This window comes from Ananas comosus, linkage group 13 (genome assembly GCF_001540865.1).
Source record: "Ananas comosus cultivar F153 linkage group 13, ASM154086v1, whole genome shotgun sequence".
Lineage (NCBI taxonomy): Eukaryota > Viridiplantae > Streptophyta > Magnoliopsida > Poales > Bromeliaceae > Ananas > Ananas comosus.
In genome coordinates this window covers 220,460-244,272 of record NC_033633.1, presented here as the reverse complement: position 1 = coordinate 244,272, position 23,813 = coordinate 220,460, and the positions used below count along the sequence as shown (strand labels likewise).

Below are 23,813 nucleotides of genomic sequence, written 5' to 3'. Positions count from 1 at the left end.
TGCATGAAGATATCACATCTTTCTATCTCATCTTACTGAAGAATTTCCAATTTGTTCGTAACCATGTCTGCCAAAGTTATAAGGTGATTCAAATACATTATCCACACTTTCATTTATATCTACAAATTGTCCAAAAGTTACCATGCAAAGTAGAGCATGGTATGCAACAAATAATGACAACAACACATTCAAATCTTGCTTTTAAGTTTACCAAACAATGAATGCCGACCCTCAGCAACTATCTGTCCGGTCGTTTTGTTACTCAGTAACACATAGGTTCCAGAGTAGCCTCCTTTGTGCCCTAAAACTCTCGATATGATCTCCAACTCATCCTGTCACAGAGAAAACTGGTGTGTTCAAAGACATGGCCTAGAAAAAAGTCTTCTCTATAACATTGCCATTTCGTGCAGAAATATACATAAAAATTTTATCTTTAACATTTTTCAGCTTGAAATTGCCATATTGCACCAGATTTAACCCCCATAACAACACATTTCACAATAGGAGTGGCCCGATACAAATCTCCATGTGGAATACCTATCACAAATAAGACATTCTCACATCCTAGACACCTACGAAATTTATTTCTGATTAGACCACCCAGGCGCTGCTTGCCTTGTGATTATTACAACAAAAAATTAACTTTTAGCACTACATGGAAGCAAAGTAGTAACTGTAATAAAGCAATAGGGGTGGAGTAAGAACTAAGAGAAAGAACACATACCTCCACCTTAGCAGTGGACATGTAGGAGATCGACATATCCACAGAGACCTTCATGTGGTGGCCATCGGCGTGCAACGCAGCGCTTCCGACCTCGTCGACCAAGTTCGCTATCGCCCCCGGCGACAAATTCCCGCTCGAATCCTGCAAAAAGTGGGCAAAGAATGATCAATTTGATTAGGGTAAACCGAAAAGCAAAGCAGAAACGTCCGAAATTGGAACGTGAGCCAAAATTGGAAATTTAGCTGGCGTAAATCTTTGTATTAAATGGTGATTTTAGGGTTTTGGGGAGCTCACGGTGAGGCGAGGCGGGACTTTGAAGGAGCAGGTGAGGAGACCGGGTTGGATGTGGTCGACGCGGATGCCGCGGAGGGCGAAGCCCTCGTAGAAGCTCGCGTCGCGCCCCGCGCGGTGAGGACGCACGTCGAGCCTCGAGACCAACTCCGATGCTTCTTCTTCCACCATTAGAGCTTCCCTCGCCTTCTCCATCTCCATGTCCTCTCTCTCTCTCTCTCTCTCTCTCTCTCTCTCTCTCACTTCGCGATGACAATGAAAAAGTGAGAAGGGGCGTGGTTCAAGGGACAGGATCTAACGAATGCTATAGGTAACTTTTGCAGTAACGACTTCGCAAGATGTGCGTGTCAAGTCGTTGCCGGAACCGCAGAATTCGCCGACTTCTTTTACAAGGCAACGGCGACGAAAGCGCTCGTTTTGCCGAATTCAATGTTGTAGGGAGATCCGCATCAACAACTACTTCGAGTTTATTTTAATTTGACAATCCTTCCCTAGTAAAACGAAAATAAATGGGAGTAAAAATGTATAGAGGTCCACACACTCACTATGTCTGGACTTTATTATTTTTAAAATTAACACCATTTATTTTATGTTTTTTTTTAGTTTGAATTATTTTACTCAGATGAATTTAGATTAATCATATCAAAATTAATAGATATATTGACAATAAATCCGATTTCATTGGCTAAAACGTAACCAAAGTTTTTTAAATTAATCATCAAATTTTATAACACATCGAATTATCGTAACCATCTCATCACTCTTTTGACACATGAAAAAATATGATATACTCCATGCCATGAATACAACTCGTTGGCTACTAAATACAATAAGATTATGCCAAATTAAGGTGCGTGGCTACTTGAGAAACTCCTTAACGGTCCACGCCATGGTTGGTGGCGTGGGCTAGCCGTTCCGGGAGGCCGCTACCGGAGAGGGTGGAGGCGTCGGTGCCGCCGCCTTGGTGAGGACGTTCCACCGGGGGCTGGTGGCCGCTAGTGCCGTAGCCCTGCAACTTGTACTCCTCCAGGTCGTTGTACCGCACGTACGGGCTGCTCTCCATCGGCAGCCGCACCGCCTGCTGCTGCTGCTGCTGCCCATTGCTGCCGCCGTCCTCCGCCTCTCGCCTTTCTTTCGATGCTTCCATTGTTGTAGATGCTCTCAACGTACCGTTGTGGGACTCATACATGCAGCGTTAATTAGGTTATATATATATATATATATAGAGAGAGAGAGAGAGAGAGAGAGAGAGAGAGAGAGAGAGAGAGAGAGAGTGCGGAGGTCGCTCCAGGTAGCACGTAGGAATAGGTCCTTCTTAAAACTCGGCACATGGAGCGGATTGGGAGGAGCACATTACTTGCCCCTCTGTGTGCAAGGAAATTTTGCGACACAGGATAATTTTCGTAGATAAAGCGGTAGGATTGCACCATGCGTAGAAACTTTACGTGTATGAATATGTTACGAGAAGACGTGCCCGTAATGCCTGGGGACTATAAGCTCTGACAACCTAATTAACCAGGCAAGGCAAAGATGCCGTAACAAATACATTGGCCAAAGTTCCAATCTTTCGCTTTTCGCATGCCCATTAATTTTAGAAAGAAACTAGGCGAAACAGGACACACTGTTGATGGTCTGTACAAGGCCCGGAAAGCTCGTCGCGACGCTATAATACTTAGAATTAGATTAGATAGGATAACACGAAAGAATAATGTTGAATAGAGATTAGGAAGAGAATACAATGGCTTCGAGGCATCAGGGGTCCTAGGAGGCCATGATTATCCAATCCGATTAAGTTAAATAATCCTACTAGAATAGAATAATCAAATCTCACCAAAGAATTTGAGATTAAGCTAAGATTGGATTCGAAAAATCGGAAACTTATCATGGAGAGCCTCTCACTCTGGGTGGGCAAAACTTGTTTCTTGCTGGACTCTTCGACAGCTTAAGAATTCTAAGCACATCAGGCCCAAAGAACCGGAACTTTGGGTCCCCCTGCTCTAACTGCGCTGCATAACCACACAATTCAATGAATGATGGACACTGCCTCAGCCACTTACCACTATCTCCTTCATTGACACGTGGCATCACCACATCACCCTGCTTATCATCTAGTTCACTCTCCCTCTCTCTGTGATTGCCCGCGCTTCTTTTGTAGCTCCTCCCTACTTTTCTCACTTGGCTCACACTCCCTTCTCGTGAGCATGGAGGCCGGAGTTGCGAGTTATGCTCGCGGTGCTGTTCCGAACAACATACTGTCGCGCCCACGCTTAGCTGCACCATCCTCTGCTCCACTCTTCTCGCGATCACACAAGAGCCAGGTAATGACATTCAGATTAACTAGCTTTGGCGCATAAATTCCCAACAAATAGTATGTGTTCAGATTTTGCGTCGTAATGACGTAACAGGGCACTAAGTCAAGCTCGCTGTTCGGCGAATCCTTGCGGGTGACGTCGAAGAGGTCGCAGAGGACTTCGAGAGCTGGAGGAGCTGCCGCCCTCGTAACCAAGTGCGAGATCGGAGACAGTCTGGTAAAGTTTCTGATGGCAACTCAAGAAAAGCATGTGATGAGTGCCTATTGGTTTTGTGTATGGATTCGACGTTCTTATTGAATTGGTGCAGGAGGAGTTCTTGACGAAGGCAACACCGGATAAGAACCTCATCAGGCTAATGATGTGCATGGGGGAAGCACTGAGGACCATCTCCTTCAAAGTCAGGACAGCTTCTTGCAGCGGCACTGCATGCGTCAACTCGTTTGGCGATGAGCAACTCGCTGTCGACTTGGTCGCAAACAAGCTCCTCTTTGAGGTAAGCAAAAGATTTGAATGAACAACTTACTATCTATCCAACGAAGAGAACACCGTTTCCTTCGAATTTCAATTGTGACTGGTTTTCGTTCCTCGGAGATAAACTTTTCCTCCCTGGTCAAATTGTTTGTTTTCTTGTGAAGTTTAAACATATTGGTTTAATTCGAAATTTCTCTGTAATCTCCAGGCTTTGCAATACTCCCATGTTTGCAAGTATGCTTGCTCTGAGGAAGTCCCCGAGTTACAAGACATGGATGGACCAGTGGAAGGTACCTATAAGCGCTTGTTACATGTTCTTCTGTTTCCATGCTCATTCCTAAAAACACTCGTTTACTATTTCGTTCCTAAAAGAGTACTCCTTAAATCTTAGACTCGTCTGTAAGTTACTACAGAGCTATTCAAAGCCATGAGAAGTGAAAAAGGGCAACTTCTCACCAAACTTTGATGCACAGGTGGGTTTAGTGTGGCATTTGATCCCCTCGATGGTTCCAGCATCGTCGACACCAACTTCACTGTTGGAACGATATTTGGTGTCTGGCCTGGTGATAAGCTGACGGGGGTGACCGGAGGCGATCAAGTCGCAGCCGCGATGGGCATCTTTGGACCTCGGACTACTTATGTTCTCGCTCTCAAAGATGTCCCAGGAACCCACGAATTCCTTCTTCTCGATGACGGTTCACTCCTTGAATCTCCGTTGATCTCACCCATTATCATGGAACGGAATTCTCCGCTCGCCTAATGGCAAAACACTGCTTTCTCATACATAATTTATGCTTCAGGAAAGTGGCAGCATGTTAAGGACACTACATCAATCGGGGAAGGGAAAATGTTCTCTCCTGGGAATTTGAGAGCTACTGTTGACAACCCAGACTATGATAAGGTACTGCTGCATTCATGTATTTCCTGCATTGGCATATGATGGTGTAAAGCATCAAAAGTTGAACTAATGGCAATGTAAACATACATGATCAGTTGATCAACTACTACGTAAGAGAGAAGTACACATTGCGCTACACCGGAGGAATGGTCCCAGATGTCAACCAGGTAAAAATCTGTCTTGCTTATAAAAGCCCCACATAAAGGATGAGCTCAGGTGCAAGCTTTTAGGTGCTACAGCAGCCCTTGATTTGCTGATTTATGTACTGCAGATCATAGTTAAAGAGAAGGGCATCTTCACCAATGTGACATCTCCGACCACTAAAGCGAAATTGAGGCTTCTCTTCGAAGTGGCTCCCCTGGGGTTCTTGATTGAGAAGGCGGGAGGGTACAGCAGCGACGGCAAGCAATCTGTGCTCGACAAGGTGATCAACAATCTCGACGAGCGAACTCAAGTCGCTTATGGCTCCAAGAACGAGATCATCCGGTTCGAGGAGACTCTCTACGGTTCATCCCGGCTCAAGGCGGGAACGCCAGTGGGGGCTGCTGCCTAGACTGGCTTATGATCATGTAAAAAGGTCCTCTCGTTATCGACATCACGCTGCTTAATTTTCAGTATGTCAAATTGGATGCAACCATTTCAAGGTCCGAATTTTTATCGATGTGACCAAAAGGGTGGACCAAAGTCGGAGTTTGTAATAGGTAAAGCTCTCCTCGAATGCAATTTCAAAGTACGTTTGTAGCAAGCACGTTTCTTTCTTTCTGGTGCTCAACATATGTGATATTCCGACAAATATTTTGATATCATGGTATACCATATTTTGCACATCTATGGAGTGGTAAAGAGAATGTTGGACTTTTTACCTAAATACTTTAATCAGGATTGGGAAAATAAGAACGTTTTTGAATGTTCCGTACCTGATGCAACTTATTAATGAACCTCATGGTTTTCTTTATTTAGTTTATTTGTAGCACATTAAAATTATATAAGCGAGATTAACACAAAATTTGCTGGAATGGACTTGGTAGAAAAAGAAAAAATAAGGAAAAAGAATAAAGGAAAACTCTTAGCTAAAGAATGAGAAGCAATAAGCTGAGATGCCGATCCACTGATTAGAAAGGGTTTCTTAGCATCAGAGCTGAGAGATACATTAAAGGAGGGTTTCTGAGCATACCTCCCATGCATGGCCATTATCTGCATTAAAACCATCAAGCAGCTTCTGTTGGTAACACATGACAAGTTGCCATCAATATACTGCAAAAGCTGGGAACATAGGCAAACTAACCATGGTACCACACTATATATGTATACGAAGAAGGGCAGTAGTATTTTCTAATTTTTGCTCTTTTCATGAGACTATTACAAAAATAGAGGAGAGCAGTTTGGACAACTCTTCCTGAAAAATAACTTTGTTGTCAAAACATTTCATGACCATATCTGTCATTTTAACTGGGGACTTGTTCATTATAGACAGAAAAGATTGAATAAAAATGAAGGAAAAAATCTCCAGCTCATCTTCATCTGCAAGAGTTACTATTCTTAAAAAAGTCATCAACTACGACGAATCTTCACTTCCCCCACACTCGTCACCAATGGTATATCTAATTTTCAAGGCTTTTGAGCATCAGCAGTAAAATAGGGAAGAAAGGAAGAACATAATACAAACTTTGATATATTCTAATATTTAAGTAGCATACTCGCCTCTTCACTTGGAAAACTAAATTGCCCAATAAAACATCAATATTTGGGAAAAATTAATCTAAAAATCAACAGTTGTTAAGAAAATCACCCAAAACTATATTCCAGATGTATAGCACTTCTACACAACATCTCAGAAACTACATTAGCATCTCCAGATTCTCAGATCTGAATCAGCTAGAAGAAATCACTAAAAACGTTACAATGCAGGAAAGGGCCACAACTGCAAGTTGCAAACTCTGGATAAAATCAGAATTTCAACACTTTTGCCTGGGTTCAAAAGGAAATCCTCAACTACTACTCCTCGCTTTATAGTAGACTTCTTGAATTCCCCTACTCATTGAGATGTTTCAGCATCAACAATTTCGGCTCCATGCATCATATTAGGAAACGAGATAATGGAACTGTAATGTGTGACCCAGACACTATCACAGCATAATAAGATCACTTCAACGGTGCAATTGTTTCCATAAGATGTGCAATAATATTTGGATTATTGCAAAAAATTGCATACGCTTTGCTTGCCAAGTTAATCTATTGGAGGTAAGCTGCTTGATCTCTCCACCCATGGGTTGTTGCAATAAATGCAGCATGCTGTCCTTTAGTTCCTCAATGTCTCTCTTTTCAACTCTTTTTGCATGAATCTTGCAGATTGGTGGGTCATGTTTTAAGAGCATCCAAAGATATCTTGATGACCAGCAGCAGAGTCTTTAGGTAAGTGGACTGCACCGATTTGAACTGAATGGATTGATGGGCCCAATTGTTGTCTCTGGGGACATGTAGGTCTTGTTCTCTAACATGGTGAACACCTGAAGGGCCCAGTATTTGTAATTGAAGTCCAAAAGATTGGAGTAGGTGGTCTTCCTGAAAAGAATCAGATAACATTCATCCTCTAGCTAGAACAAGGGATAGTTATAGCACGGATTTTGGGGGGAAAAAAAAAAAAAGGACTGGACAAAGAGCACCAAAGGGTTTGAAAAGTTATTCTTTGGTACAGAGAGAGCCCTTTAAGCTGAAATAAGCACGGTATTGATCAAAATGTACAAAGTTCAAGTTACTCAACCAAGATAGTTAAAGAGTATGAGTGTTTCCATATTATGTTTCAGAAAGCTAGTAGGCAAATAGTACCCTGGAACTATAGGACAGGCTCAAGATTAGGAATACAAACTAAATATGGTACAACAAGACGCATCAACTATTGAAAACTACTGCTAATAAGTTGAGAAGAGCATATGAGAATGGTGTAGCTATGTTCATCTCAGAAAGACAGTAAAATGATGAGCAAAGTATGTACGTCTATCATAATACAATAGAAACAGATGCTGCAGCCAGAGCAAAGTATGTATGTCTATGATATGAGCAAAGAGCATATCATAGCATGCCAGGGAATCACCAACTATTGCTCATTTAATACAAACATATGTGTTTGGAAACCATATGCATATGAAGTGAAGCCAAAAGGCCATTTTCGAAGCTTATTTGTCAAGAAAAACTTCCTTAACACTGATTAATTTCATAATGTGAAGTTTATAGGACATAATGCAAGATCCTAGTTGTGCGAATTCAGCTACAATGACAGTTCACTCAAATTAGTACAGTAAAAAGAAGAAGAAGAAGAAATTGTTACTATCAGAGTGCTGGGAATTACCGCATTAAAAAAGATGAAAACATATAAGCTCATAAAACTATCATCCTCCTCAAACTGAGCAAAAAGAAAAAGAAAAACAGATAGATTAGCTTTCAAACCAAGGAAGAAAATGAACCTGTATCTAGCCAAATTAGTGACTTCAATACAACCGAAGCATGCTCCTTGCAGAGGAATGAGAGCCTACAGGCCTCCCCTTCCCGGAAACTCCATTCCTCCGTCCACTTCTCATCGGCGTCAAGTAAAACCGAAGCATCCCATTATCGACCCGACCCGGAGAAGAATACCTAGCACTCCTATTCCTCTCCAGCACAAAGTCATCCCTCCTCTTCTTCGCATGACCATTGCCCTCTAATCCTATCCTCCTCATGCTTCCAAACTCACCATTGGCACTAAACGAACTCCTCGCGCTCACACTGCTAGTGCTCCTTAGCATCTTGCCGTTGCCATGCCCCCTCGAGAAAGATCTATCGATCGCATTGGGTCCTTCCTTGCTGCCGCTTCTACGGTATATAAACCCCCAAATGTTCCACGCTTTGCTCCATCTTCTGGACTTCTTCGCATGCGTCCCTTTATGATGGTTTGTGAAGGCCGATTCAAAGCTCTCCGAGACGTCATCTCTCAGAGAGTTGGAGCTCAAATTCAACTCTCTTGAATCGCGATCGAGCACGGCCGCAGCATGGTGGAAGTGGTAGAACTCCGCACCACCGGGCGGTGACGCCACCCTGGCATTGGCGACCACCTCAGCCGACGCTTTGCGAACAGAATTGGACCGCTCGAAGCTGCGGCGCCTGCGGTTGGAGTCCGAGTAGTAATCGCGCGTCTGGGCGGAGCCGCCCGGGATGCTCGCAGCGGCGGCTGCGTCCTCCTCGACGGGGATCTGACCATCCGATCGGGGGACAGCCGGTGCGGCAGAGACGTCGTCCTCGGCGACGGAGAGCATGGGGGGGAGGCGCGCGAGCACGGATCGGGCGCCGATGAGGTACCCGTCCCACGAGGCGCGGGGCTCGTCCCAGGATGCGCGGGGGTCGTCGAAGGAGGCGCGGGGCCCCGCGTCGAGGGAGAAGCGCGGGTCGGTGTCGCAGGACCTCCGCCCGAGCGCGTCCCCAGCCGCGACCTCGGATTGCGTGTCCCGGAAGCGCTTCTCCCGGAGCCGCAGCCGCGAGGACGAAGAGGGCCGAAGGGGCTTCTCCCGCTGCGCGGCGGCAGAGGCCGCGGCGGCGGAGGCGGCGTTGGCGGTCTTCTTGAGCTTCTGCTTGCGCCGCCACTTGTGCCACTTGCGGCTGAAGACGGAGGCGGCGAGCCAGAAGCTCCCCGCGATCTCTTTTAGGTCCTTGGGGGGGGCCTTCCGCGACTTCGACTCCAGATCGATGTGGATCTTCATGGGCTTCAGCTCCGGGGTCTCGTTCCCTTCTATCTCCCCCGAGCTCCCCAGGACGAGGACCGGATCCGACACCCTAATCTCGTCCCCCGCCTCCTCCTCCTCCTCCTCCTCCTCCTCCTCCTCTTCGCGGGTTTCGACCACGCACGGAGGGGGGAGCCCTAGATCTAGGGGGCGCTCCACCTCGATCTCCCCACCGAGCTCCGCCGCCGCCGCCGCCGCCGCCGAGGAGGAGGAGGACGGGAGGAAGGGGTTATGGACGGCGCCGTCCCTGACGCGGTCCCTGTCGTCCTGGTGGAAGAGGGTCCAGAGCGTGCTGCGGCCGCGGACGTCGCAGGAACGGCGCTGCGGCTCGAAGCTCGTCGCCGGGGCGCCGCCGCCGCCGCGGCCGCAGGAGAACGACTTGCACCGGCGGAGCTCCGGGCGGAGGAAGGCGGCGCTAGAGCACGACGACGACGACGGAGCCTGAGCTCCACCGCCGCCGCCGCCGCCGCCGGAGACCTTGGAGAAGAGGGACTTGAGGGCGGATGTGGACTTGCGCCCGGGGGCTGCTGCGGCGGCGGAGGCCGAGGCGGCCGCGGCGTCGAGCCCGGCGAGGCGCTCGCGGAGGCATGAGGCGCAGAACCCGGTGACGGTCTCCTCCGGGTGGAGCTCGCAGCTCGCTGCGGCGGCGCGGAGGTGGGGGTGCGGCGGGGGAAGAGGCTCGCCGGCGATTCCCAGCATTATGCGTGCTTCCGTACCGCTCCCAAAACCTCGCCTTTGCAACAAGTACGTATCCTTCGCATCTTACCACGCTTCTTCCTCACCACTCCTTAGTAGAGCTCACTACGCTTACTCCACTCTTTCTTTCTCGCTAAAACCAATACAACACAATGCGGGTAGAGTTAGGAGGGGGATTTGAGAGTGAGGAATACGCCAAGGATTTTTGGGACAGCGGGGGGAAGAAGAGGAAGCAGAAGAAGAAGGGGGTGAGGCGGGGACTGCAAAGTGAAAAAGGAAAGAATAGAGGGGGCAAAAGGTAAAAACAAAAAAAAAAAAAACATAAATAAAAACTGGGAAAAAAGAAAAAGTAGAAAAAGCGAAAGTAAACACGGCCTACTAGTCTCGTCCCCTTACGCTCTCTCATTCGCTTTTTCTTTTTCACTTTTTATTTTCCGCTTTGTTTTTTAACTCTTCTTTATAGGAAAATCCACTGCTCTTCTTCTCGTTTTATGCTGGGGCGATTTTTGTTCCCACTTGAATATTTTTTATGTCGTACCTATTCATTTCTTCCTAGGATTCAAGTTATTATAAAATATAGGTTGGAGTGGTACGTTACATGCCCATGGTCTCATTTGGGTTTTAACTTATGTTGCATGATAAAAAATAGGGTTACAGGGTCATGATTTATGAATTTTAATTGCATGAGGACATTTTCAGAGTAACCTGGATTTAGCTCGATCGGTAACAAGCCAAACATTACCCCACAAACCCCTATATCCTCAACCTCAATAATAACAACTTAAAAGTTAATTTGTAAGGATGCCTACAACATACGAATCACTTCGAGTACTTGGACCACATAGATGTTAGTTGAACTGATATGAATTGTCATCTTTTTTTCTAATTTAAGACACAATATGCGGATGTTATTGTTTTTGTTCGTATGATTATATTCTCTTAAATTATGGATCAAAGTATCTATCAAAATATAAATAATGAGTCAATATACCTAAAAAATTATTGGTTTGACCGGACATAGCAACTAAGAGAGACATCAAAAAAGAAAAACAAAAAAAAGAAAATCTAAGGCAAGTACACACACTATCATGTGTTTGATACCTCGCATCAATAATATTTTACTCTTTCTTTACGCTGCCACAACAAATGCTACGTTAGCAAACTCGTGTTGTTAAATAAAATAGGCAGGGTTGTCACTATGTCATGTGAGGGTCGGGCTTCTGAAAGCAGGTATCGGGGGCCCACTTGAATGATGGGTGCTTAAAATATTACTCCACGGGCCTGGTTACGGCTCTTTCACTGTTTAGAGATAATAATGTGCAAACACAAAAAGCCACTTAACGTGGCTCATGGCCACTGGTTTATTTGACGGATGACGTGGTGGACTAGGTCTAGGCAATAGGGAGCGTAGCAGCCCATAAATCTGTTTTCTCGATTTCTTTTCTTGAGTTTTTTTTTTTTTTCTTTTTGGAAAGAGGCTGATGCCCTCTATTTGGGAATGTCCCAAAATTTCTAAGCTTTAAAAAGCATTTAATGAATATTTTTTGAAAAGATAAATAGCTCTCGTGATTCTGTAATAATTTTATTAATGATGTATGAGCGTGATTGGGCGAAAAAGGTTTGAATGAGGAGTACTTTATTATTTTTTATTAGGCAACTCCTCAATTTGCTGTCTAAAATGATATTGATATTTAAGTGAAAATTATTTAGATTGAAATAGATCATAAACATTCAGATAGCAGATGAATCATATGACCTACCAACCTATTTCAACGAGATTTCTTTGAGGAGAATTTCAACGCAATCGTGATCTCGATATGCAGCCATTGTCATTTTGATTTTTCTTAAAAGATTTTCAGATTTACATATCCAACGCAAGGAAGAAATTGTCAAGCGTGAATCTAGATACGTTCGTAGTCCTGGCACGTGGACCCTGCCTCCATATCCGGGTTAACAAATCTACATGCTCTGCTCACATTTGTTGTGAACTCCCCATTGTTTGGTGAAGATTCTGATGGTCAAAGTGTTAGCTTGTGTATAGAGCTCTTTTGTAGATGTGGGTGTGAACTTTCCCTTTCTATGCCTTTCTTTTTTGTCTCTACATCTTTTGCTTCTTTCTCTTTTGTTATGTTCCTCATTTTTTTAATCAAAAAGAGGTAAGTTCTTCTTGTAGTTTTAAATCAGATCAGCAACAGAACAAAGAGAACATCTATGTAGTTCAGATTTGTCCTACTAGAGATAGTAATAGTCCAACTAATAAACCAGGGGGATCAACAGGTTAAATAATAATATAGAGGCACATGATACTTGTTTAAGATGTCTTTTCCTAATATTATAAATGACAAATTAAGTTCGCTTGGATACTTCATTTCTTCTATCATGAGATTTGAATGTGCTTATGTGGATTAAGGATTTAACTCATCTAACCAAGAGTCGGTTAACTTTCATTTTCTTGTCTTGTTTGTTAGTAAGCTATGTATGGATTCACAACTAGAGAGTAGTTAATACAAGTTAGCTCACTGAACGAGTGACAATTAGTAGATTGTATATGCCATATTTAGCAGATTCCACTGAAAAAAAAAAAGTGTTACAAATCTAGTAAATTCTACCTGCTTGTTTTGGCTGAATCTTCTTCAAAAGTGTTTTTTTTTTTTTTGAGAAATAGGTAGTAAGCTACCTGCTTCATTCATTAAGCAGGTAGGCTGAATCTTCTTCAAAAGTGTTATACGGGCTAAACTTATGTAATTGCTCTCGTTTCTCATCATGAGATGTCACATAAGAATTTTTGCAATAGCTAGACAGAATAAATGATTTAGACTGTTGTTTTATGCTTCAAATGCGGCATATGCTAATACTTTGTCTTTGCCATGATAGAGTAGGGTGCCTGATCCCCACAAAAATGGGGTCCCCATGGGAACATAAATGGGGCAAAGCTCTTTTATTTTGAGAACCTTGGGATTTGTCATATCTGCCAAAGAGGGTCCCCATCACAAACATTTTGCAAGGCTTTATGTCAGCATTTTGTCTAAGAAAGGCAAAAGGCAAACATCTTACATGCATAAAGAGAGCAAAGGGAATTCGATCCCATGATTGCCATGCCATGTGAAGAATCTTTCACCCCCCTCTTGATCCTGTTGAGTGATTGAGAGCTTGCTTTTCCTTGAACAAATTCACACTCACTAAACACACCAAATAGTTTCTTGGAATATTACAATCTCTATCAAATTACAAGGATCAAGGAATCATTACATGCTTAAAAAGCCACCGAAAAAATAAGTTCACAGAACTCAAATCCCAATAATGTAGGGGAATCCCAACGAAGGAATGTATAGGCCAGCTGTCTATGTCAATAGAGGGGAACAAATACAATATTGCGTGGTATTAAGTTCACATAAAATGAAAAATTATTAGGCCAAACCTTCTTTTATATGGATTTACATTGCATTATTCCAAGGAGATCCGTGGCATGGGGCTATAGATTGGATCAACTGCAGTGCTCAGTGCATATATGCATTGGAATTCACGAAGAGGTCCCCCTTTTTTTAAAAAAAAATTTGTGTTGCGCTCATTTTTATCATAAAGTTGGAACGGAAATGCATGGATATCATCACAATTGCGGGTTTAAAGGTATTCCAAGTGGGAGAAAGCAAAGATTACACCTACCTTTATTTGCTTCTTCTTTTTTTTTTTTCCTTTGCGATGGTAAAGTGGTATTAACTAAGGAGAGATGTACGTATATATCCTAGCAAAGCAACGTAAAAAAAAAAAAAAAGGAGAAGCTGCATGATCACAAAGGATACGGAGGCTCTTTTCATCAGCACTCATACCTTATGATTTGATGCTATGATCATGGCTTTACATCTAAACAACTGCCACCTATGCATGGTCCAGCGCATTCCTTCAAGCACACTCGTCTTACAATGAGGTTTGGTCTCGCTTCTGATGTTGCTTTCGTTGTAGCTACTAAAATATTCGATATTCAGCTTTGCCAAATGTCACAAGTATGCAGAAGTTCTAATTTGGAATTTTGGTTCATGTTATAGAAAGTTGCCGGTGGAGAAATTTAATGCAAGCTCTATTTAGCTCGTTATTTAGCAAGATAAGAAATGGGACCAAATATCATGTCATTATAAGAAGAGTGCATCATACTATAAACTTCACCAATAAGGATAAGATTAGATTGTTTCTTCCTAATATCAAAAGCGAAAACACCAGTTCGTTAAAGTGCATCGTACGGTCGTACCTTATAGTTGGGCCTATCCTGGGAAAGGCATTGGACCGCAATGGGACCACTAACACAATAAGGTGATGCGGCCCATATCCGGCCCACGGAAACCCAATGCGGAGCGCACCCACAAGCATTAGGGTTTACTACGTACGCTTCATCTTCCTCTTCCCCCGTTCCCTCTCCCTTGGCCCCCGCAGCATCCGCCACAGATCTTCTTCAACGTCGTCGTCGTCTTCTTCTACGCTCGAGGGACCATGTCGATGTCGACCCCGACCGCGTTTCCTACAGCTCTATGATCTCGGAATCGCTTAAAACCAGGGATTGGACGATGCCGCTAAACTGTTCGACGAAATGCTTGAAAGGACATGGATGCTTTGCGAGGTGATCTTCCTCTTTCTTTCCACTAATTAAATGCGCGCTCTTCTTAAACTATTCCATGTTCTTGCTACATTCACAACATTCTAGCTTATCAACTTCCTATTAAGGACTAATGCTATCAAATGATGATAAGTTTTTCCTTTCTATCGATGACCAAATGATACCACACTGGAAATAAGAAATACATGATTTTTCGAATTCTTATTGCGCTTAACTGTTAAGAAGATATATTTTTGCTCTATAGGGTCTAAGTGTTATTAGAAGCAATCCTTTGCAACCAAGCATCAAAGTGTGTACTATGTTACATTGATTTGGCGCTTAAGATATAACGCCAAGGAATTTTTTGATGCAAAAATAAAGGGAGCTCGGTGCGTATCAGGCCCCAGATGTGAGAATTCTGTGGTTTATATCACCGAGCAACATTCAGCTTTGCTCCGAAGTCGTTTTATTTTTTAAAACTTTTGTTCTGAAAATGCTATACAATCTATACTTAAAAGTACTTACATTTACAGCAAATTGAACAAGGAATTCCACTTCCATCACTGCCTTCCGCTATTTCTTTTCTTCTGTTTCCTCGGTTTTTGACGACAGGCTCTGCTCGTAGATAAGCTGCGCGAGCAAACCCACGAAAATCAAGCCCAGTGCTGCGATTTTCCGCCACTCGACTTCAGTAGTATTGAAGAGGCCATCAGCTATTGCGACGGCCAGCAAGGACATGAGCACAAGGTATATATTCCTCCTAAGTTTTGACCCGGCGTTCTCCTTCGTAATTTCTTTTAGCTTCTGTGCTTCCAACTTGGCTGCTGCTTTGTCTGTCGGCTTCTTCTCTCTCAGATTCTTGAAGAACAGCCCTTCATTTCTGTCCCTCTCCATCTGGTCCTCAAACTCCTCCAAAACCTTCTCATTTTTCTCGATCTCTTGTCTATTAACTTCGGCCGTCTCCTCAAAAGCCTGCATCCTACTTTCCAGGTTCTCCATTATCTGCTACATCAAAAACAGAGGAACTAATTATTATTTACACCAAGAATTCTTCTAGACAATATAAAGGCTCGCTCTCTTTTGGGACTCAAGGATTTGTTTGGCTGGCTTTTGGAACATGTCTTCTTTCTTTTCTTTTCTTTTTTAACTCCGATAGGTAGTAGCCAGACATCAGGCAAACAAAAAAATATGAAGCTTTTTTTTTTTTTTTTGGTGCCAAGAAGCTGAAATGAGCTTAAAAGTAAAAATCTCCAATTTGGAGCTTCCACTTCAGCTGCAGTTGAAAGCTATCGAGTAAAGGTTGATGAAGTAGCTGTTTGTGGTTCTTCTAATTGCTCTACTCAAAATAGCAGTTGTGCAGTGTGCAGGGCAGTTTCATTTCGAGTTACAGACCCGAGAACCGGCTTCGTCGAGCTCTTTGAGCGCGTTCTGTCCGATCTCATCAAACTGGGAATTCGCATCCTCCGCAAACTTGGCCAGGTAGTCGGCGCGTTCATCAAGGAAGTTGGTGAGGCGAACCTTTTGTGCTTGTAACATCGCGATTCGTGCGAGGAGTTCCTGTTTTCTCTTGTCACCACTGGATGGAGAGGAGTCAGATCCGTCATCGTTTGAACTGCAGAAACAGTGAGTAGATTTATTCTTATCCTTATTGGTGAAGTTTCTTCGGCAGGGAAAAGATTGGTGCAGTGTTGGGATCGATGGTTGAATGGCTTTAAGGGTGATCATTATCTTGATTGCGGGTATGGAGAAGGGGGAGAGAATAGAGAGGAAGGTCCTTTGCTCTTTCTGTCTGATGGTGGTAACTTTGCACCTCTCGTTTCCAATTGGTGAAACAATATCCTTTGTCTTTTTAATATAAACTGAAAAAGAATTAAATGTCTCATCTGACCCTTTTGTCCCACTGTTTGGATATGTCTAATCCCTTTTAAGATGTATGTTGGTTGCCTGTTGATATGGCTTCAAAAAAGTTGGACCAACTGTCTGATACTGGTGTGATTAACTCTCTAATCTGTATGCTTGTGTGTGTCAAGAATCCAAACTACATTTTCAGACAGTCAGCCATTTGATTTTCTGACCGTTTATTTTATATTCATTTTGACGAATTTTATTATAAATTTTAAAAATTATTAAAATTATTTTTTAAATTTTTTTTAAAATACTTTAAATCATATTCGATCATCCAAAAGGATTTATGAGTACGAGGGCTACCGTTCTATTGTAGTATAATAGGAGAACTCTCTCTCTTTCTCTATGTATATAAATTGAGAAAATAAAGCAGTTCTTTTATCCGAGATAAGTAGGGAGGAAGGTACTTTGATATCCCATCAAGGTCGAAGGATCTTCCTTTCAAATGCCATCTGATGAATTGCTGGACTTTATTCATCAGAATCCATCACCCTTTCTCTCCTGGCCACAGTCCAACCAAATTAAGAACTAAGAATCCATGCAAACTAAATTTATATATCTGAAAAATAATGTTGATGCGAACACAGTTAAATAAATAGATAACTAAAAAAGAACCAAATAGAACGACAAGAGATGCACTACTGATCTTTGTCAACACAGTAACGACTAACCAATCCCTTCACAAGCAATTTCTTGTTAACTAAAACAACTAAGGGGATCATCTCAACCACTTGGTTCCCCATCGTCGGTGACAGTCGCCTTGTAGCTGTACCACTTTGCAATCCAGAGGTAGACAAAGAAGTTCAAGAGGCTAAGCACGGCCAGGAGCCAGAAGAAGTAATCCAGATGCCCTCTGTTCAAATTATCCGGTATCCACCCGAGCTTCCCGTTCTTAGTAGTAATAGCAGTCACAATGGTAACAAGAAGTGTGCTCAAGTAGTTACCAAGAGCCACGGTCGTCAGCGAGAGCGCCGAACACATGCTCCTCATGGCGTCTGGCGCCTGGTCATAGAAGAACTCCAGCTGCCCGATAAATGTAAACACCTCTGCCGCCCCGACAAGAAAGTATTCCGGTACCTGCCAGAATATAGAGATCGGCACGAATCCGTTGTAATCATACAAGTTATGTCTCGCCACAACACGAAGTCTGACGACTTCGAGAACGCCCGCAGCAAGCATGGCGAAGATGGAGATGACGAGGCCAATGCCCATGCGGGTGAGCTGGGTGAAACCTCGCGGACGGCCAGTCATGCGACGGGCGAGAGGGACGATGATGCGGTCGTAGAGTGGAACCCACACAATGACGCTGAGGGTGTCGAAGATGGAGAGGGATGCAGCAGGTATCTTGAAGTGCGGGCCCATGTGGGGGTCCAGGGTGTTGCCTTGCAGGACGAACATGGTGCTCATTTGGCTGTAGACGGTCGAGAAGATGATGCCGCTCGCCCATACGGGGAGGATCCGGACAATGCTCTTCAGCTCCTCCACTTGGGTCACGGTGCAAAGCCGCCACGGGTCAAATGGTGGGCCAGTGGTGCATTCCTCTGGAGTCATCACTGCAGCCTTGTCGAAGAACCTGATGATTTGTTTGAGCAAAAATGCTGAAAAATTAAGCAATAAGATGATCGTTGAAGCGATGTAAAACAATGTCATGAAAAATGCTCTTTATTCAATGAATATGCTTGGCCAGTTTGATACACCAGCAAGCTTTCGAAAAAAATAATGTCATGAAAAATGCAATCTTTGAAAAACGGGACCAATCTTAAATCATATTATTATCTTAAATATGTAATGTAAAGTATTTTACGATCTATTCAGTCAAAACAAAATTTAACCTATTATTTTGGATTAAAATTTGTGTATAACCTAGTATGATGCTTTATTCTTACATACTAGGCTCTGTAACTACTATACTTCTGTGATTATGATTTTAATTTCAATATTTACTTCACTACTAGCAATAATGAACAAGCCTGGACCATCAAAACAAAAAAAGAGGAAGAAAAGGTCTTATCCAACTCATAACAAGTTACTGTGCACAATCAAACAAGATTCAGAAATGGTTCCTACACTAAACAAGTGAAAAATACATCAGCGCAACAACTGGTTTAAGATGCAGCAGACTTATTGTTCAGAGAGTATAAATTAGATTTAGCTGCATTCTAGTCAATGATTAAGGATGGGCATAACAAAAGCATGCAAGCATGAAAGATTTGAGAAAAGATGAAGAATAAGAGATCACGAGTCCCAAATATTGTTGCTACTAATACAGTTTCATTTTTCATAGAGCACATGAAATGAATATCGCAAAAGAGGATTAGTACACTTACTTAAATTCATCCGTGTGCTCAAGCTTACGACTACCTTGTATCGCCGATTCCTTGTCCGTCACTTCATAAAGTAGAGAACTATCGCTTGTCACCTGTGCACTAGATTTCCTAAATGAAGCCACAATAACTTGCGCAATTCTCGTATATGGACTTCCGCCAGGTTTCTGGTGCCTGTATAAACGCGTCCCCAGGAAGAAACTCGCAACCGCAATAGCCATCACCACCGCAGGAATTCCAAATCCCCAGCTCCAACCCACATTCATCTGTATCCAAACTAGCACAGAGGAAGCAACCAAAGCCCCAATATTAATGGAGAAGTAGAACCAATTGAAGAAGGAGCTCTTTCTTTTCTTCTCGGATTCGTCAGTCTCATCGAATTGATCAGCCCCAAAAGAAGAAACACAAGGCTTGATCCCTCCAGTTCCCAATGCAATAAGATAGAGTGCCAAGAAAACTACTGCAGTTTGCGCCGTTGTTGGGTCACAAACACCATTTTGACAGTTTGGTTTTAGCCCTTTGACGGATGCCGTCATTGTTAATAGTACCAAACCCTGTAAAAGAAGAAATTAGAATGTTAGTTCCTAAAAGTTTGACTAGAAGTAGGAGAATAAGGAAGAATGATCATATATATATAAATATATATATATATATACTTACAAAGATATAGACGATCATAAAAGTAGCAATCGTCCAATATCTTCCCCAGTAAGCATCAGCTAAAAAAGCCCCAAGCAACGGCATGATATAGCATGTTCCGGACCAGTTAGTGACATTGTTGGAAGCTGTAGTATTTCCTTGATGAAGCCGATCTAACATGTAGTTCACCAGATTGGTGCTCATCCCGTAGTATGCCAATCTTTCACAGCATTCGTTCGCTGTCGAGATACAGCAAAATAATGGTAATCAGATGGCGGAAGAAAGAAAGATTGAAAAGCTAGAAGCTAATCAAAGATGATAGGCATAAGAACTAGCCAAGAATGTAGGGGCAAGCTCTCCAATTCCCAGTATCCTTCCTTACAGCAGGATTTCCATGGATATCTGTCGTGCCATCTTTTGTATACTTATCCGTCGCTTCCTCCATCGATTTGAAAGTTAGCTGATCACAACTGCTTTCTTGGCACTGCATCAAATATTTCGGCAAGATAATTTCAACAAAAGATCGCAAGGCACTGCGAACTCATTAGGTCCAGTTTCTAACTTTTCGTAGCAAATGCAAGGCAAATCAAATGTCAAGTAGCAACTGTCGAATTGTTCGCAGGGAAACAAAAACAACCGTATTAGCCGAACGGAATCCTCAAGCCAAAGTGAGCTTGTCTTAACCATTTAGCTTCAACTCAAATTTGCTGCAAGTAAATAGCTTAACCAACTGATTCAAATCGGTCCAATTTGCTCGAAGTTTTCGATCACACAGTGAATAATTAAAAGTTACCAACCAACCAAATTTCAAGACAAGGCTTGATATTATAAGTTGGACAGAGACTGCACCATTATTCACTCTATGAAGTAACAAAATCATTTACTTACAGAGATTATATACAAAAGGAGTTGATATCTTTTTCTCTTCCCCCGCCGCCCCCCCCGCCAAAAAAAAAAAAATTGAACAGAAAAGAACAAAATTGTGACTTATTCAAATATGTAACAATTGATCATGTTGGCAACACAAACATAAACTAAGAGAAAATAAAATGCGAAACAAAGCAAAAGGCAATCTCAGTTCCATACATTATGTATAACCCAGTAATGTGCTTGCCCTTTTACCACTAGGAATCTAATAAACTTTTTCAAAAAACTCGCTTTAATGCGAAACCCTTGATTTCCTCTAATCTAATCTGTTTTGCAACCTAATGTAAAATCAAAAAAATAAAAAACACCTATAAAAATATAAAAAAAAAATAAAGTCTAGAAAATAGATCAACAAAAAAAAGGGGAAATAGAAGGAATTACGAAAAACACAGTACCTTTGGATTTTGAAGGAATTACGAGAGAGAAATACAAGAGATACGCGATTAATTCCTAAGAAATAGAAATTTATGATCTAATTTCTATTTGGTGATGTTGATGGGCTTGATAGAGAGACGAATCGGCCCATAACAAATTCTTACAAGGAGCGAAACTACTACTCTATTGAAGCGGGAATGAGTAGATATTTTGTGATCCTACAATTCCTGCCGAATCGTCGTTATCATCGCGGATGTTGGACGGCTACAGATGAGTTTCCCAAAAAAAAAAAAAAAAAAAAAAAAAGGAAAAATATTATTTCATGCACCTGGTGCACCGTACACCAGAACTCTCGCGTCCTCGTGTACAAGTCTCAAAATTAGATTTTGATTTTGGACACTGATACGTAGGTTTCTTCAAAATTTATGATTTTGAAAAACAAAGCTTTAAATGTTAAAAATTATCAGTACTTCGAATAGATTTTGATTTTGGAAGATTAATCGATAAGTATCGAATGCGGTATATATAAGAGATGTACTGAAAAAAATTTGAAAAAATATTATGAAATTATTTTCGGCCAGATTCAATATATTTAATTATAAATATTATTTTTTTGCGGCCCTTTATGATCCTCACATGGGCCTTTTCACTGTTTGGCCCCCCGGAACATTCCTTCTCAACGAGAGTGGAGCTAGTACATCCATATTTATCCATATTCTATATCTACTTTCTACAAAACGAAAATTCCAACACTCAAAATAATAATTTTACAGGATTTACACTCAAGTATGTAAACCAAAAATCCTAAACCCTAATTAAGCTCTGAAGAAACAAAAGAGATATTACTTGGACTGCTCTACTCGGCCATACCTGAAGGTGCGCGACACCGTCAACAAGAATACAGTCAAAATTAAACAAGTGCTCATCGCAGGTCACTGAACTTATAAGGTGGCTGGTTAATTAAGCTCATATCTTTAATTTTCTACAATGGAAATTGTTAGCTGTAATGTTACAAATTTTATTCTACTGAAAAGATAAGTAATAAACAAAGGAGGTTACCGAAATTATGCAGGAGCACTATTAGAGGCAACTATTTATTTCTATTTTAAATGGGATTGGCATTGGCTATTTGGCTACAGCCTGTTTTAGTTGCCTCAAATGAAGAGGCGTGTAAATTAATGCCGATCAAAATTCAAAAGAGGTAAAAGGGTGGAGATTCATTTAGAAGTTATTGAAAGGGGAGCACTGGAGCACTTATATGTAGCAAGGAGCACATGATTCACTTGAAGTAATAATAGAGAATTATTAGATGTAATATGTTAAGTCCAAACTGTCAACATATATGGTTGGTAGTGATAATATATTTAGAGGGAAAAATTCATAAAAAATAAGAGCTTGCCTCATGATTACGCTTTGAGTCCAACTGCATTCGTACATTAAAATTCCTGATATATTTTTCCTTTCTTTTAATGAGTCGATCGACAACTATTGTTGGTCCCTAAACAATTCGATTTAAGAAGAATTAAGTTAAGGTGGCAATATCTTGGATGCAACAAGAAACATATCCACTCGTGTGCTAGAGTCCACTACATCTTAACGACTTCTCTCTTACAAAAAACCTACATGTTAGCGACTTGCCTAAGTGGTACGATAATAGGTAATTAGTGACCCCACATTCAATATATATATATATATATATATATATATATATATATATTCTAAATTAGTTTTTGATAGAAAATATTGTAAACTATTTAGATCAAAATGAATAATATTGATCATGAATTTGAGAGTTGTATCATAGATTTTTAGAGGCCTATTTATTTTCATTTTGTGGCTGCTTTGTGAGCTAGAAAATGATTTCAAAAACTAATGAAGCTTTTTTTATAAGATTTAAATATTCTATATCAACTTGAACGGCGTGGATAGTTGATTCAAATATCCTATCATCGAAAATTATTCAATAATACTGAAGCCCGAATACTTGTATTAAGAGTATTCTAACCCAACTATATATATATATATATATATGTAGCGAGCTAGCACACAAATTAAATTTACCAATGGCCCAGTTCTTAAGAATCACTTATTAGATTTATTGGAAAGTATCCTAGAATTTTCTAAAGCTCTGACCCACCATTTCTAACTCACAACTTTCACGTTTAAGACAACATGGGGGGTTTTAGTTTTTTCATGTTTGGGACAGATTATTAGTCATCAATAGATCAATTGTTAGCTTACTCTCAATTACAAACAAAATCTCTTGCGATGAAGTCACGCTTCAAACGGGAACATATGTATGTTCCTGAAAGCCTACAGATCGGGTTCATGAATTAATAGGGTTTTATATACAACTTTACCCAATCCGAACCCAAGTGTTTTTTCTTTTTCTTTTGAGTGATAAGTAGCATCGTATTCGCTTTATTCATCTTTTAAAAGTAAGCTTAATTAAAAATATAAAATAATTAGAATTTGAACTTAAAATTTTGAGTACCAAATATTTAATTTTTTACCATTTGTGCTAGAAAGGTTCGGTGATCCAAAGCCAAGCTGGGTTGGCCCATTTGACAAAAGCAGTGAAGTACGCGCACTACGGGGTTGAAGTAGAGCTGCTACCGTCTCGGTAGCTTGGTTTTCAAACCAGGGAAGTAGCCTATCCACTCTACCGTCGAAAAGCACTTCTCACCCATATTTTAACATGCACTACTGCGACAGCTATCAGAAGCCAGATTAATTCCAACCCATAGTTTTGATCATCATGAACTCAACTAATCAACTAGTTTCAACAAAAAATAAAGGAGAAAAAATTTAACTAATTAACTATTTGCTTCATAGATGGCCTATTTGATGTCCTACCCAAATTACAAATTCAGATTGGTGGGTCGTGTTTGTGTTCAATAGCTCTGTGCATGTCAACT

At 41.6% G+C, this 23,813-nt stretch overlaps 6 protein-coding genes across 8 annotated transcripts; 1 reads left to right on the top strand and 5 right to left on the bottom strand.

Moving 5' to 3' along the window:
- LOC109719181 (acyl-coenzyme A thioesterase 13-like) lies at positions 1–1,298 on the bottom strand. The gene is made up of 3 exons (XM_020245725.1): positions 1,019–1,298; positions 725–865; positions 1–332 (listed from the first exon to the last, which is right to left on the bottom strand). The coding sequence occupies exons 1-3, from the start codon at positions 1,214–1,216 to the stop codon at positions 189–191; spliced, it is 483 nt and encodes a 160-aa protein (XP_020101314.1). The 5' UTR covers positions 1,217–1,298; the 3' UTR covers positions 1–188.
- LOC109719751 lies at positions 1,719–2,782 on the bottom strand. The gene has a single exon (XM_020246558.1). The coding sequence runs from the start codon at positions 2,202–2,204 to the stop codon at positions 1,890–1,892; it is 315 nt and encodes a 104-aa protein (XP_020102147.1). The 5' UTR covers positions 2,205–2,782; the 3' UTR covers positions 1,719–1,889.
- On the top strand, positions 3,217–5,564 carry LOC109719750 (sedoheptulose-1,7-bisphosphatase, chloroplastic). The gene is made up of 8 exons (XM_020246557.1): positions 3,217–3,333; positions 3,421–3,543; positions 3,635–3,820; positions 4,007–4,088; positions 4,272–4,493; positions 4,599–4,699; positions 4,792–4,863; positions 4,968–5,564. The coding sequence occupies exons 1-8, from the start codon at positions 3,217–3,219 to the stop codon at positions 5,247–5,249; spliced, it is 1,185 nt and encodes a 394-aa protein (XP_020102146.1). The 3' UTR covers positions 5,250–5,564.
- Positions 6,470–10,713, bottom strand: LOC109719813 (UPF0503 protein At3g09070, chloroplastic-like). Its single transcript, XM_020246631.1, has 2 exons — positions 8,158–10,713; positions 6,470–7,258 (listed from the first exon to the last, which is right to left on the bottom strand). Exon 1 carries the CDS (start codon positions 10,141–10,143, stop codon positions 8,182–8,184), a length of 1,962 nt encoding a protein of 653 aa, XP_020102220.1. The 5' UTR covers positions 10,144–10,713; the 3' UTR covers positions 6,470–7,258; positions 8,158–8,181.
- LOC109719816 lies at positions 15,001–16,577 on the bottom strand. Its single transcript, XM_020246635.1, has 2 exons — positions 16,118–16,577; positions 15,001–15,727 (listed from the first exon to the last, which is right to left on the bottom strand). Exons 1-2 carry the CDS (start codon positions 16,448–16,450, stop codon positions 15,299–15,301), a joined length of 762 nt encoding a protein of 253 aa, XP_020102224.1. The 5' UTR covers positions 16,451–16,577; the 3' UTR covers positions 15,001–15,298.
- On the bottom strand, positions 17,160–21,088 carry LOC109719091 (protein NRT1/ PTR FAMILY 8.1-like). Of its 3 annotated transcripts, none has more exons than XM_020245616.1 (5): positions 20,916–21,088; positions 19,930–20,077; positions 19,615–19,832; positions 18,958–19,508; positions 17,160–18,203 (listed from the first exon to the last, which is right to left on the bottom strand). In XM_020245616.1, exons 2-5 carry the CDS (start codon positions 20,036–20,038, stop codon positions 17,354–17,356), a joined length of 1,728 nt encoding a protein of 575 aa, XP_020101205.1. In that variant the 5' UTR covers positions 20,039–20,077; positions 20,916–21,088; the 3' UTR covers positions 17,160–17,353. The 3 variants fall into 3 exon arrangements, with proteins under 3 accessions (XP_020101205.1, XP_020101206.1, XP_020101207.1); XM_020245617.1 differs by having other exon boundaries at positions 19,930–20,053; XM_020245618.1 differs by lacking the exon at positions 20,916–21,088 and adding an exon at positions 20,680–20,851 and having other exon boundaries at positions 19,930–20,053.

Bases quoted from the DNA above. Each gene is read 5' to 3' on its own strand.
- LOC109719091 (XM_020245616.1), bottom strand. From the start codon at position 20,038: ATGGAGGAAGCGACGGATAAGTATACAAAAGATGGCACGACAGATATC. The intron at 19,833-19,929 runs GCTAGTTCTTAT...GTATCTCGACAG, and splicing joins AGCTTGCCCCTACATTCTTG to CGAACGAATGCTGTGAAAGA. The intron at 18,204-18,957 runs GTAAGTGTACTA...ACAAATCATCAG, and splicing joins GAGCACACGGATGAATTTAA to GTTCTTCGACAAGGCTGCAG.
- LOC109719751 (XM_020246558.1), bottom strand. From the start codon at position 2,204: ATGTATGAGTCCCACAACGGTACGTTGAGAGCATCTACAACAATGGAA.
- LOC109719813 (XM_020246631.1), bottom strand. From the start codon at position 10,143: ATGCTGGGAATCGCCGGCGAGCCTCTTCCCCCGCCGCACCCCCACCTC.
- LOC109719750 (XM_020246557.1), top strand. From the start codon at position 3,217: ATGGAGGCCGGAGTTGCGAGTTATGCTCGCGGTGCTGTTCCGAACAAC. The intron at 3,821-4,006 runs GTAAGCAAAAGA...TGTAATCTCCAG, and splicing joins CAAACAAGCTCCTCTTTGAG to GCTTTGCAATACTCCCATGT. The intron at 4,864-4,967 runs GTAAAAATCTGT...TATGTACTGCAG, and splicing joins TGGTCCCAGATGTCAACCAG to ATCATAGTTAAAGAGAAGGG.
- LOC109719181 (XM_020245725.1), bottom strand. From the start codon at position 1,216: ATGGAGATGGAGAAGGCGAGGGAAGCTCTAATGGTGGAAGAAGAAGCA. The intron at 866-1,018 runs GTGAGCTCCCCA...CACTTTTTGCAG, and splicing joins AAGTCCCGCCTCGCCTCACC to GATTCGAGCGGGAATTTGTC. The intron at 333-724 runs GTATGTGTTCTT...TCTCTGTGACAG, and splicing joins TGTCCACTGCTAAGGTGGAG to GATGAGTTGGAGATCATATC.
- LOC109719816 (XM_020246635.1), bottom strand. From the start codon at position 16,450: ATGATCACCCTTAAAGCCATTCAACCATCGATCCCAACACTGCACCAA. The intron at 15,728-16,117 runs GTCTGTAACTCG...TTGATGTAGCAG, and splicing joins TCGACGAAGCCGGTTCTCGG to ATAATGGAGAACCTGGAAAG.